The sequence below is a fragment of the Clupea harengus genome, chromosome 12, assembly GCF_900700415.2.
Source record: "Clupea harengus chromosome 12, Ch_v2.0.2, whole genome shotgun sequence".
Classification (NCBI taxonomy): Eukaryota; Metazoa; Chordata; class Actinopteri; order Clupeiformes; family Clupeidae; genus Clupea; species Clupea harengus.
In genome coordinates this window covers 245296-260034 of record NC_045163.1, presented here as the reverse complement: position 1 = coordinate 260034, position 14739 = coordinate 245296, and the positions used below count along the sequence as shown (strand labels likewise).

Below are 14739 nucleotides of genomic sequence, written 5' to 3'. Positions count from 1 at the left end.
CCGATTTGATACTGACCATAGAGTGTTCTTTAAATCCCTGATACCGATTCCAGTGCCTGAATACTGATTCGATACTGAGAAAAAAAAAAACAATAGCTGTGAACCAATATCAGTTCCCATTTTTCTTTTTCAATTTTACAAATATAATGTTTGGAATTCATTTGTTGTACCTGCACACCAAGTAGTTCCAGTTTACACCTGTATATCAATTTGCCATATTAGTTCTTAAGTGAACATGTATATGCATGCTCTCCGCTTCGTGTTATTAACATAAGCAGCCTCAGTGTGCCTCATTATTTTCAGCTACCTGTCACCTGCTGTGTGGAACTGATCCATATAAACATCTTCACATGAAGATTCATATTGTTGAATATTTCTATAATTGTGTTACACTTTTGTCAAGACAGACAGTAACAATATTGAGTGATTTTGTGATCTTGCCAATATTTGATCCACGTAATATCATTATTATTTGCACTGATCAGATTGGTACATTACTAGTTGTCTTGGAACATGTATGCATAATGAGTATTAATAACCTGTAATACTCTGACTACTATTATTTTACTTTGTTGAAAAGTCATTTATGAACTGAAGGTTTCATCAACGGAGTCAGATGTGTCAATCACAGCATTCAGACACTTGGCCAACCATCAGGACAGCATCCGAGCCCTCATCAATGTTAGCGGTGAGTAAATGCTGAAAGATTAGATAGAGGAATTAGTTTGGCTGCTAAAAATCGGTGGAAAGGCCTAAATCGGTCATGCGGGTTTTGTTAGACTCTAAACTCCAAATAAGAGAAATAAATATCATCTTAGCTAAATTTGGAAAATCACTGATTCTCTACAAGATGTTCCTGAATCTCCAACATCCAAAGGGAACATTTTAATCACTGCCGTAATCACTGCCATAACTTTCCAGAACTGCAATTTCCTGTTATCCTTTCCTGTTTGTTGGTGTTGAGGGCGTGATACACATGTTTGTTTGTTGTTGTTGGTGTTGAGGGCGTGATACACTGAGGGCCTTGTTTGTTTGTTTGTTGTTGTTGGTGTTGAGGGCGTGATACACTGTGGGCCTTGTTTGTTTGTTGTTGTTGGTGATGAGGGTGTGATACACATGTTTGTTTGTTGTGTTTTTTGTTGTTGGTGTTGAGGGCGTGATACACTGAGGGCCTTGTTTGTTTGTTGTTGTTGGTGATGAGGGTGTGATACACATGTTTGTTTGTTGTGTTTTTTGTTGTTGGTGATTCTATGGCATGACGGCCATGGCCAAGGTTGCCCCTCTCTTTTGCTTTGATTCTTCTTGTGAAAATGTCATGGTTTTGGTTTTGATAGTTAGCATTAACTAGCGAAAGTTAGCTAGCTACATTATCTTAGCAGGTTCTTGTTATCAGTGGAGGCTTGTTAATTCTAAATTCTAGTATTCTGATAAGATTTACCCCTACTATTATATAGGGTAGGGTAAATCTTATATACAGTACATATCTTGTATATATATGACACTATATATGACACTTTTAAGGTAATTAACGTTACAAAGATGGTTGAGTGTGGAACAATTTAGTCAGATATGAATTACTTCTGAAATAGGAAGTTCATGTCTTAGATCAGAGCACATTGTTGTCTTGTCAGTATTTCTGTTTACTTGACCTATTCCTGCTCAGATAGTTTAAATAGATCATTGCACATGACAGGATGAAAATTGCACCTGTGTTGCACCAGTTTGTAGTCTTTTCTTCACATACCGGTGAAGAGATGATGGCAGAGAGAGAAAAAGAGATTATTTGTTTAATATGATGATTGTTGTTACCATTCTCACACGTATGTGGATTGATATGGAACAATGATTTAAAGCTGCCATTTCGTAAGTCTCCCATAACTCTTGGTCATTAGCATTTTGTCAATAAGTTAATTAATCGATTTCAATGAATTAAACATCACATATAAAAAAATGTGATGGCCTTGATTCTCTTGCTTGTGGCCTAAGTACCCTCCAGAAAATGGCATCAATGAAGTCCCAGTGGCCTTGCCTCTAAAATCATGGAATCCCAGGCCTTCTAGTGCTGTCCCAAATTTAGATATAGCCTATGCTATCGGTTCCCAAACCGGGGTACGCGAAGTGGTTCAGGGTGTACGCGGGGAGAAAATTTCCGCGATAACAGAAAACGGACGAAATTCGCAGAATGTACCGTTTGAAACAGAATTGCAACTTTCAGACGGAAACATCATTTTGTGCATCAAAATCGCCCAAATTCCCCTGTATTTTGTCCTGCAAGGCTGTATTTTTTTCTTATAAACACAACAACGATCGCAACGATGAACAAGCATTAATTAGAAAACAAAACCACTGAGAAAATGTCACGTCTGTGCTGAACTCCGCTCCGGCCACGCCCCCCTATTCAACACAGACCTCCATAGCCTGTCAAATGAATTCGCTCATCTTCCCAATCGCCTGCAAATAATGTTTTTTTAGTCTTCTGTTCTGTTGATGGCTGGCAAACAACAACCTTAGAAGGTTTGGGTCACTTGTGGCACATATTATTCACTCATTTTAAGCCATCAATCTACCTCTGGGTGAACAAAATGAGCCGAAACGGATTAAAACGGAATTAAAGTAATAGGTGAAAAGGAAAAAAAAAAAAAATTTCATTGGGGGGGGGGGGGGGGGGGGGGTTACGCAGCTGGAGATTAAATGTCTGAAGGGGTACGGGACTGTAAAACGTTTGGGAACCACTGGCCTATGCTATCTATTCATCACCCGCAGAGTAGCGTTACATGTATTTTTTTCAATTGAAAAATGACTGTAGGCATACAAGGCTTATGGCAGAAAAGTTTCTTGTAGTTTGACGCCAAAACCTTACTTTCTAACTACCGGCTTCTGAGGGCTATTCGTTTAGAATTAGCCACTTACACCTGTGTTAGAAAGGCCCGATCGTCGTCGTTATGCCTTCGTATTTTAGAAATGGTGACATTAGACATCCCGTTGTATGTATGTTACGAACATCAACAACAACCACTTGTGACATTTACAGTAGGTGGCAATGCCATGACTGACATGCCAGAGGGACCTAACCTTCAAAAGGAAATGCCTGGTTGAGATTGTATCTGCTAATGGAAGATTGACTACTAATAAAGTGTTAACATGCATTGTACCACAGACATGAACAACGTATTCAGAGGACACAGTTAAAAATTCAACTTTGCTTTGTTAAACCAGATTATGTTTGTGAGTTGTTTTCAAAGGGTTCATAAACCATTTCAAATTTTAAATAAAGCTTTATTTTATTTCCATGCCCAAATAGCTGCTTGTATCTGCATTGATGTATGATGTATCATGGAGAAGAATGGGTTTTGAGATGTTAGTGACCTGTGCTTGTTTGTTCCATAGATAAGCTCTTTGCTAGTGGCTCTCACATTGGGGAGCTCATCATATGGGATTCCGTTGAGTGGACCATTCATGCCGATGACCAGATTGCTTTGGAGGACCTTCATTACGATGGGCCGTTAGAGATCAGACTGGCCTCCCAGAAGCAGAGTGACATGTCCATCCAGCATCTCGTGTCGGATGGCGAGGTATTTATTGAAACAAATAGTTAATTATGAAGTGTTCATGTACATAGGCAAAGAAAAGACGATAAAGATGATATGGTGGTAGGCCTGTTTGAGTAGCATTCTGTCTATTTAACCTTTGACACCTTTGTTAAAATAACAGTATGCAACAATTTGACACTTTTTGAGGTATGGTTTAATAGGCAACTAATTTTGGTACCATCCTCAAATTCATTTTGATAGCATATGATCATGTGAAGGACAGATAAACACCTGTGTCTTCCCCACTAGCCATCCAGGATATGCCCTATGTAGTTCTGTGTAACGGGCTGGTTCACCCTTAAAAATGAAAGAAAAGAAAAGCTTTCACATGCATGACATCGCCAGCTAAACTGCCAAAAGACACCAGTTAGTGTGTTGGCAAGCTTCTATCAGTGTCAGCTGGGCTGTTGGTGGTGTTTGCAAGGTTTTTGCATGCCTTTTAGGTAGTTAGCTTACTAGTTTTGGAACAGAACTCCGTATTGTTGCTTTAAGGGGGCTTTTCACTTCCTAAAACAAGAAAGTGTTATATCTCTTAATTGTCTCTCTACACATGGTCTCAGTCAGATGTGGACTCTGTTACTCCTCCCTACTTATAAGGCTCTTCCACGGCCTACCTGCACATTTCTTTTCTTTTTTAATAGTCAGCTGCAATCAGTTCAATTTTATTTTATTTCTTGGTCTACCACTAACAATAAAAATAATCTCAATACACTTTATTGAAACTCTGTATTCTGACTGTTTTGTGATGTTCTGCTCTGCCAGTGCCTGGGAAGACCATTGTCAGAGAAGGTATTTGCTCTACACTAGATTATACCTAAATCAATGGGTACTCATCTGCTGTCATTTTCAAATAAATGAAGAGACCACCACCAATGCATATTAATTACAGACTATATATCAGCTGATGTTTTGCTCATGTTTATTCAAAGCGAATAATAACTAGCCAATAGCTATCTAGCATAGCTAGCAAGGTACTGGCCATGTCTCAAACTGCCTACTTGCACACTTCAAACACTGACTTTCAGGGCATAGGGCGTTCACACTGACAGAACCAGCAGAATTCAGGGCACTGAAAGTACCCGGATTGCGCACTGCAAACGGTCAAAAAATGCAGTGTGAAACGATGGACACTTCTCGCCCTACACGGGCCATCTTGGCTACGTAGCAGAAGAGGAGGAGCCCTTTCGGCAGCTTTTCAGTTTAGAAAGTTGGCTGACTGACGCCTCACAAATCACTTAAACCATTATTGCTGGTTACAATAACTGTGTTATCTGATAGTACAGTGTCTATTTCTCGGTAACTTTTGAAAAATCTAAGCGAGAAAACACCAAAAGATGTACATTTACATACAAAACACGGCCGTCTGCGGAGTTTGGTCCGCCATCTTTGTTTAAATTTTCAGTCAGCCGGAAGGAGCTGGCGCACAGATTTATGGGTAAAAGGCTCACACATTTGCGTCCGTCAGTATTCCATTTGAGACAACACTAATCAGCGACAGAACGCACCACAGATGTAAGTGCTTAGTGTGCACTACGCACTGTATTGCAGTGTACTTCGTAAAGTAGGCGGTTTGAGACATGGCCAATGTCTACAATAACTAGCCACTAGCTACCTAGCATAGCTAGCAAGGTAATGTCTATAACTAGCCATTAGCTATCTAGCATAGCTAGCAAAGTAATAATAATAATAATTCATTTTATTTGTAATGCACTCTTCATTCAGAAGAATCTCAGAGTGCCAACATATTAGAAACTAACTATAATAATACAATAAAATAAAAATTAGTTAACATAGCATAATAGAAAACGTGTCTATAACTAGCCACTAGCTATCTAGCATAACTAGCAAGCAGTTTCAGCCAACCGAGAGAAAGTCTCAGTTCAAGTGACCTAAGTCTAACAGGAGAGGGGGGTGTTCAGCTCAGATCACGTGGGCCACTCTGTTACTGATCGAGAGTTCAACCAGCCCTTGGACAAAACCAATATAAATGCCCAAATTACCTCAGAGAGCCATGTTGTATGTTTCGGTTTTTTAACACTTGAGGTGAAATTTGAATTTCAAAATAGTTTTTGAGTGGTCAAAAAGCTAAATTAAAACTGATTAAAATGTGCCTAGCTGCAACAAGCTGTCCCATTGTTCAATATATGCCTGTATATTCAAAAGCAAACCACTTGCAAAAAAGTAAATATGTCTGCTAGCATGAATAATGTGGTGTGCGTGTATGTGTGTATGTGTTAGCGACTTCAAAGAGTTCTTATTTTGTCAACGACATTCCTTTCGGGTGTCATTTGTAATTTGAAAGATATTGCCTTTTAGAAAAAACTATGATTTCTTTTTTTGTGTGTATGTGTTGTAGCGTAGCAAACAATTACAAATATTTGAATCTACTCACAGCGACCAAAGTTGGTGAATTATTGAACTGAAACCTATTTAACCATTTAGCCATCTAACTTTAACCATCTTCATTCCATTCCATTCATTGAGAACTTGCAATATTGTAGGGATGCACGATATTGAATTTTAGCCGATATCCGATATGCCGATATTTACAAGCTCATTTTGGCCGATTGCCGATACATACACCTCTGCTTTTTAATTATTGAAAAGTCTCTCCTGTACTAGAACTAATCTGTTATTATGATAGGGAATTTCTGTAGAAACGGGACATTAAAAACTTGATTTGTATCATTTTAGAAATAGACATTCACTCATGAAAACTATTGAAATGATTTCAAATATGGCAGATTTTCAAGCGTTGCATGCGGGTGGTCTGCATCTATGCATGCAACCTACGTTGCGGCCAAGCTGTCGTCTCCTCTTCCATCTCCTGAAAAGTTTCCTGACAAATAGCATGTCAACATCCTCTAATACTGTGAACTACTGCCACACAGCCGACGTGTTGAATTACTTTGTTGGCGCTCATAGTAACCAAAACATTTGCTTCGCGTGCGCATAATTTGAACGTCACTTTATCGGCCAGGTACATCGGCAGAAATGTTCATATCTGCAGATGCCGATAATTACGTTTTGAAGCTTTTATCTGCAGATACCGATGTCGTGCCGATATTATCGTGCATCCCTACAATATTGGTCAGGTGAATAGGACATGGGTTATAGCATCATGACACCTTTTGGCTAAGAGATCTTAGATATTTCTCTGAGAAAAATGTAGAAATAGTAGAAATACAGATCAACACAAAATGCCCTGGAAATGTATTACATAATAATAAGTACATTGCAGCCAAAAAGAATTGTCAGAGAATGTCATCTTCGTGGACTAAATGTAGTACGATCTCACTAGATTATGGCTCTCCTGTAATCATTTCCTGTTTCCTCTGCTCACAGCTTGTTGTTGCAGCGGTGGGAAGTGGACTATATGTTTACAATGTCCAAAAAAAGTGTATGGTGGCATGCAGGAAGCTGGCCCACGACTCTGACATTTTACACACCAAGCTGCTGTCTCAAAGGTACGACTCTGACATTTTACACACCAAGCTGCTGTCTCAAAGGTACTAGAACCTGGAGACTGTATTCTTATATACGACTCTGACATTTTACACACCAAGTTGCTGTCTCAAAGGTACGACTCTGACATTTTACACACCAAGCTGCTGTCTCAAAGGTACTAGGCCTAAAAGGAACCCAGTTGGTTCTGAGGGTCTTTGGGTTGTGATGTAAAGGTCCAAACTTAACGAAAGTTGATGCACTCAGTCATAGCGATATTCTTTGGATGCGTTTCGTCCATAGGGGCCTAACCAACTGAAACATTGTAATATCTCAAAAAGCTACAAAATAGAATTCGATGAGCTTATTTGGTGTACGTAGACTCATTGATAATGGCACATATAATGTATGTACTGAAATTGAAGCAATCTGTGTAACAACACCACACCAGGCTGCTCTGGCATGCTTTGGTTTGAAATCCTTACATAACATTTCAAATTCCAACCGTCCTCTTTGGCCTGGTGGAAAAACGTGTCTAATGAACTGTATATGTGTATTATTGCAGTAAGCTGATGTCATGCTCAGAGGATGGAAGTGTTAAGATGTGGGAACTTCAGGAACCCCTTCTCCTTGCTGAACCTACCACAGCAGGTGAGGATCTTAGATTTTCATTTGATTGAAGGCCAAATATGCTGATAAGTTTCATCCTCAAGGAGTCTACAACCAAGAACGATCATTTCCAGTTTCCTTTAAATATTTCAGATGGCTTCCTCTCCCAATTTAGTTTTTCTTTTCAGCCACCCAGTCAAAGAAGGATTTCTCGGCCCACTCCATCAGTTTGACAGTGTTAGACCCATTTGTACTGATGTCCAATGAAACAAACCCATTTGGACTGATATCCAATGGACACGTTTTGAGTTCCAATACAGCTGCATGCTGCAGGCTGTGAGCTATTCTTCATTTTCATTTGATCATTTTATCAACAGTGATTCATGTTCTTTTATCAACAATCATTCATTTGTCCGTTTGGTTCACCCTAACAATTTTAAGCTACAGTTGATACCCTTAAAAGTTATGTAGTTGGCTAACACTACGTGTCGTTTACAGTCTAGCAGTGATTTGAATGGTAAAGTCTTATGTTTAGATGGGTGTACATCCTTTAGTTTCAACAGTCTGAGAGAGAAGGTTTAGATGGGTATACATCCTTTAGTTTCAACAGTCTGAGAGAGAAGGTTTAGATGGGTATACATCCTTTAGTTTCAACAGTCTGAGAGAGAAGGTTTAGATGGGTATACATCCTTTAGTTTCAACAGTCTGAGAGAGAAGGTTTAACTCTCATCCATCATGGTGATGGCGCCTCGTATGGCTGCCTAGGTGTGTTGGTGCACACTTCTATGTTTGTTTTTAGTCTCTAATTAATATTTAATTCTGTTTTTTTGCGAATCAACTCGGATTATTTTGTTGTATTGTCAGCCACTGTATTGTTTTGAGTCTTTAATTCTGTTTATTACGACTCAACTTGGATTTTTTTCCTTATTTTCTTATTTTGTTATTGTGTTGCTATGGCGATAATAATAATATCGCGGATTATTTTCACGAGAGAAGAGCTACTAAATATCAGGGACTCAACACCATCTGTTTTATGTCCCAACTTTCTCGCCTCTTCCGTGGATTTATCAGACCTACAAATCAAAGGCCTTGGACACACAGTGAGACGGAGACGGAGAGGTAAACGCGCTGGAGCCCTGGTGCGCTTTAGGAGGAGAGGCATTCGGTCGCCTCTACCGAGTATACTCCTCTCCAACGTCCGCTCACTTAGCAACAAAATGGATGAACTGTGCCTTCTCATCAGGTCTAGCAGGGACTTTTCCCTTTCTTCCGTTTTGTGCTTCACGGAGACGTGGCTGTGTGGATTAATACCGGACTCTGCGCTGCAGCTGGCAGGCTTCCAACTCTTCAGAGCGGACCGCCACACAGAACTTTCCGGCAAGACGAAAGGTGGAGGAATCTGTTTCTACACTAACAGTGGCTGGTGCAAGGATGTGACAGTGATTCAAGAGTACTGTTCTCCTGATCTGGAATCTTTTTTTATCAACTCTGACCACGTCATGGTCCATTTGATCCCTGCATACAGGCAGAAATTAAAACTCTGCAAACCTGTTGTGAGGACATCTAAGCAGTGGACCAGTGAAGCTGTGGAGGATCTTCAGGCGTGCTTGGACTGTACTGATTGGGATGTCTTCAGGACCGCTACCAACAGTCTGGATGAGTACACAGAAGCTGTGACATCATATATCAGCTTCTGTGAGGACAGCTGTTTACCATCACGCACCAGGGTGAGTTATAACAACGACAAACCCTGGTTCACAGCTAAACTCAGAAAGTTAAGGTTGGAGAAGGAAGAGGCATTCAGGAGTGGGGACAGAGACAGGTTTATTGACACAAAATACATGTGTAGCAAGGAGGTGCGAGATGCTAAACGTCTTTACTCTGAGAAACTCCAACACCAGTTCTCAGTCAACGACTCTGCTTCTGTCTGGTAAGGGCTTAGGCAGATAACAAACTTTAAGCCTAGAGCCCCCCACTCCACTAACGACCCACGCCTGGCCAATGACTTGAACGAGTTTTACTGTCGCTTCGAAAGACAATGGGACAGTCCTGATACCATCCCCTGTGACACCACCCACCAGCTCCAGCCCATCAGCTTCACCTTCCCCACCACAGCAGAGGCCTACGCCTCTCCACAGCTGCCCACCTCAGAGCACCCCCCCTTCTCCCCCACCACAGTGACGACTCTATCCATTATGGAGAGGGACGTCTTCAGACTCTTTAGGAGACAGAACCCCCGCAAAGCAACCGGGCCAGACTCTGTCTCTCCATCCATCCTAAAGCACTGTGCTGAACAGCTGTCACCGGTGTTTACAGACATTTTTAACTCCTCACTGAAGTCATGCCACGTACCAGCCTGTTTCAAAACCTCGACCATCATCCCCGTCCCCAAAAAAACAAAGATCAGTGGACTTAATGACTACAGACCCGTTGCTCTGACCTCTGTTGTGATGAAGTCATTTGAGCGGCTTGTGTTGCGGCATCTCAAAGCCATCACTGACCCTCTACTGGATCCCCTCCAGTTTGCCTACAGAGCTAACAGGTCTGTAGACGATGCAGTAAACATGGCCCTTCACTCCATCCTCCAGCACCTGGACACCTCAGGAACCTATACCAGGATCCTGTTTGTGGACTTCAGCTCTGCCTTCAATACTATCATCCCGGCTCTGCTACAGGACAAGCTTCTCCGGCTGAGTGTGCCTGACTCCATCTGCAGGTGGATCACAGACTTCCTGTCTGACCGGAGGCAGCACGTGCGGCTGGGAAAACATGTCTCTGACCCCCGGACCATCAGCACCGGTTCCCCTCAAGGCTGCGTTCTTTCCCCTCTTCTCTTCTCCCTGTACACCAACAGCTGCACCTCCAGTCACCAGTCCGTCAAGCTCCTCAAGTTCGCGGACGACACCACCCTCATTGGGCTCATCTCTGGTGGTGATGAGTCTGCCTACAGGTGGGAGATTGACCATCTGGTGACCTGGTGTGGACAGAACAATCTGGAGCTCAACGCACTGAAAACAGTGGAGATGGTTGTCGATTTCAGGAAGAACCCAGCCCCTCCCAACCCCATCACCCTGAGTGACGCCCCAGTTGACAGTGTGGAGTCCATCCGCTTCCTGGGCACCATCATCTCCCAGGACCTCAAGTGGGAGCTAAACATCATCTCCCTCACCAAAAAGGCACATCAGAGGATGTACTTCCTGCGGCAGCTGAAGAAATTCAACCTGCCAAAGGCAATGATGGTGAACTTTTACACCTCCATCATTGAGTCCATCCTCACCTCCTCCATCACCATCTGGTACGCTGCTGCCACTGCCAAAGACAAAAGCAGACTGCAGCGTGTCATTCGTTCTGCGGAGAAGGTGATTGGCTGCAATTTGCCATCTCTCCAGGATTTGTATGCATCCAGGACCCTGAGGCGTGCAGGGAAGATTATGGCTGATCCCTCCCACCCTGGACACAAACTCCTTGTGCCACTCCCCTCCGGCAGAAGGCTGCGGTCCATCAGGACCAAAACCTCACGCCACCTGAGCAGCTTCTTCCCGTCTGCGGTTGGCCTCATCAACAAGGCCCGGGACCCCCGCCCCCCAACACGGACTCTAATCCCTTTTTTGCACACTCCTGCTGTAACCTAATATGTGTATTGTTTATTGTTTATTGTGTATGTTTATTGTTTGCACCATTGTACCACAAAGAATTCCTCGTAGGTGAAAACCTACTTGGCAGTAAAAACCTTTCTGATTCTGATTCTGATTCTGATCTACTCCACTTTTCCTAGGCTTTTTTGGAATGTGGTCCTTCGGCCGGCCCAACAAGCAAGGTCCTTCTCCAAAAAGGTTTCCAGAAGCCCCAGGCCTCAAGACCCTGGAGTTGATGGGTGATTTAATCGGCCATTCTGGAGCGGTGCAGGTACACACATTCATACAGGCCCTAACCATATGGCCATTTTGTTATCGATCATCAGATTTTTAGAAAATCTGAATATTATAAAAAGTGTAAAATCGTTTTATATATAAAATAATGACCGTATTTTCTCAAAACCAACCTCATTGTTTATAAACTGCATTACATTATTTAATTTTGCATACTTTAGTGGGCATTTCAATGAAATATACTTTATTGAATCAACATGTTTGAGAAGGGCAAGGGGGAGGGGGACCTCACCTCCTTCATTCAGTCAATGTCCCATTATTTCTCTCAGGATAATTTAATGTCTGTGAGAAGCCATTTGACATCATCTGCAAGTGGTTGTGATCATTTTGAACCCAAAATTGCCTTTTATTGGTGAGCTGATTTTGAGAAATTCGAACATTGCTTCAGTCTATGCTGCAAACGGTGTTTCCTGATTGCTATGATTGTGTAGCTGCTATGCTAGCTAACTATCCAGCTAGCTAAGGCAACTTTTAAATGACCTTAAATGGTTCAATGGCAGAGTTCCTTTTGCATGAAATGATAGTCAGTTATCTAGCTGATGTTACATGTCAATTTAACTTATACAATTTTATAGGAAAAGGTGGAAACCCTTAGGGTGCCTGTGCAACGTATTAAAGGCACAGTGTGTAGTTTGTATTAAAGGCACAGTGTGTAGTTTGTATTGCATAAAAAGCTACAATGGGTAGAAACCCAATGGATGCTTTTGCAGTTTCATATTAACATGGGTTCATATTCACTTCATGAGTTCATAGTACACACACTAGCAGCTACCAACTGGTAAGATGGTTCCCTACGGTAGATAGGATAGTTCATAGCCAGGTTATCTGGCATGAAACCTTGCATATTTTACACAGCTCTCGTGGAGGTTTGTGCTCCGTAGCATCCCGTTAAATAGGCTACAATAGGGTGGGAATACACGACACAAACGTATTCATTACTGCGGATGACATAATGTTCACGGTGCTGTCATCGTTTACAGAGCTTTGAATTCTGCATTGCACTGCATATCTTCCCGGCCGACCTCAATCAGATGCCCCCCCCCCCTTATGTGCCGTGGTTCTGCTTAAGGTTTCTGCCCGATTAACAGGGAGTTTTTTTCTTGCCCCTGTCACCATTGTGCTTGCTCTAAGGGGGTCCAGGCACTGAGCTCTGTAAAGCGCCTTGAGAAAATGGTATTGTTTTGGCAATTGCATTGTGCCATGAAATCCATCCATGAGCTGAGCTCAACAGAGTTGAATAAATAAAGTTGGTCTACTAAGCAGTGGTTAAGGCAGAGGAAATGTTGTTTTTTAAAATCACTGAGTCATTGTTTAGACCTTAATCCAATAGAAACATAGTGACAAAACCTGAAGCTGGGAGATTATGTAGGAAAGCAAAATTCCCAAGATGGAGGTCTTTCCACCTGTTGCGGGACTGATCATCAGCTGCAGAAAACGTTTTACGTCATTTGAACCTAACCCTAGATTCATACTATTTATTGGAAGGATTCAGATACTTTTTTATGCTTAGGTCATTTAATGCTGGATTATTTGGTCACTCAAGTAGTATGTATACTATTTTCTGTGAATAAATATTATATTTGCTTCTATAAACTAAACATCACATTTTGGGTCATATTTATGCAGTTTTCAGAAATGGAACAAACTGTCAAAAATGTTTCTTGCACCACAGTACATGATCCAGTAGTTTACTTATGGTTGTAATATGTCTGTTGGAGAAAACCCTGCATTTCTTTTTTCGTTTTGATTTCAATCAAATGAATGAATTGTGTGCAAGATGGTTTTTCAGTGATTTTAATGCGATTCTTTGCACAGATGTTCCTGAATTTTGGCGAGAGAGGCTTGGTGACGTGCTCCACTGACCACCTGCTGATAGTGTGGAGAGACGGGGAGAGGCAGTCGCACCTGCGTGGCCTGGAGCTGTTCCAGAAACTGGAGGAGAATCAGGGTCTGTCATGAACAGATGCTCACAGACTACCACCAGCTCGTAGTCATAGTCAACCTCTGCATGTTTTGTCAATTCTTTACGGACATATTTAATATTCTAATTGTTTTTTTTTATCTGTATGTTTTCTATGTGTATTATCACATAAATACACTTAATAAATATAAAAGTACACTAATTACACTTTTACGTACAGCCTGAACCTAATTTGAATATTGTGATGTTCTGGTACAACACAGTCGTTGTCTCTATGTATAACTGCTAAATGCTTCAAAACTGATTTTTGTATTTTATGTGCTGAATACATTTGTAAATAAATGATAGAGGATTTGGAGAAATCTGTAGAAGTCTTGCTGCTTTTCTTCCCTCACCGTCTGAAACCTCTTTAGTGCCCCCTTATGGGCACAGTAAGCGGCAACACCTTTTCTTGCCCAAATACTATCCAAGAGGTGTTTGACTAGTGTTTCATTGGAAGCAATTGCTTGTGGGATCTTGTCAGTCATCTAGCTCCTTCCACCTAGTAAAGTAACCAGGATTACACCTTCATAAGAGAGGCCTCAGCTGGATTGCACCTCCAAATGAGAGGCCTGAGATGGATTGCACCTCCATAAGAGAGGCCTGAGATGGATTGCACAATAATACTCAACAAACAAACATGGAAGCCCCATTCCCTCATACTCATACCTCCGTTTGTCCCATTCAACAAACTGTTGGTTGTCACTTCCACAGGCAGCGTTTGAAAAAGATATAAAGGTACAAAGGATAAATATAGGGATAGAATAAAATGCCCTCTCGCGACTGCCTTTGGATGGGTGCCAGTGCCACACAGTCTGTTGTGGAAAGCATTTAGTTACTTTCCGGTCCCTGTCAAGATTTCAGCGTTAAGTCACGGCATATTTTGAGGATATTCAGCAATATTCAGGATATTTGTGGCAGAAGGGGAGTGGAAACAATCAACATAACAATTCACTGATGCCTCATCCTTTGGCCTTGGGGGCTTCCTTCACTGATGCCTCATCCATTGGCCTTGGGGGCTTCCTTCACTGATGCCTCATCCATTGGCCTCGGGGGCTTCCTGAGCCAACAGTAGATGGAACACGGAAGCTGATCATGTTCATATCCAGAGGCTGAAAAACACAAATGTAATTTCATCAACAGGTATTTACTGTGGGCTGGGGCCTGTAGTGCTCTTGTAGTCTCAAAGGGGATTCAGGTCTCAATA

General features: G+C 41.8%; 1 protein-coding gene across 1 annotated transcript in view; it reads left to right on the top strand.

The window, feature by feature from the left end:
- wdr41 (WD repeat domain 41) overlaps window positions 1-13859 on the top strand; it is a 36680-nt gene extending 22821 nt beyond the window's left edge. Inside the window, exons 8-13 of the mRNA XM_031577664.2 lie at window positions 581-688; window positions 3388-3572; window positions 6936-7057; window positions 7600-7685; window positions 11419-11549; window positions 13388-13859. Of these exons, the coding sequence (XP_031433524.1) occupies window positions 581-688; window positions 3388-3572; window positions 6936-7057; window positions 7600-7685; window positions 11419-11549; window positions 13388-13531 (776 nt within the window). The 3' untranslated portion in view covers window positions 13532-13859. The remainder of the gene's footprint in view (window positions 1-580; window positions 689-3387; window positions 3573-6935; window positions 7058-7599; window positions 7686-11418; window positions 11550-13387) is intronic.
- Window positions 13860-14739: the final 880 nt, after the last annotated feature.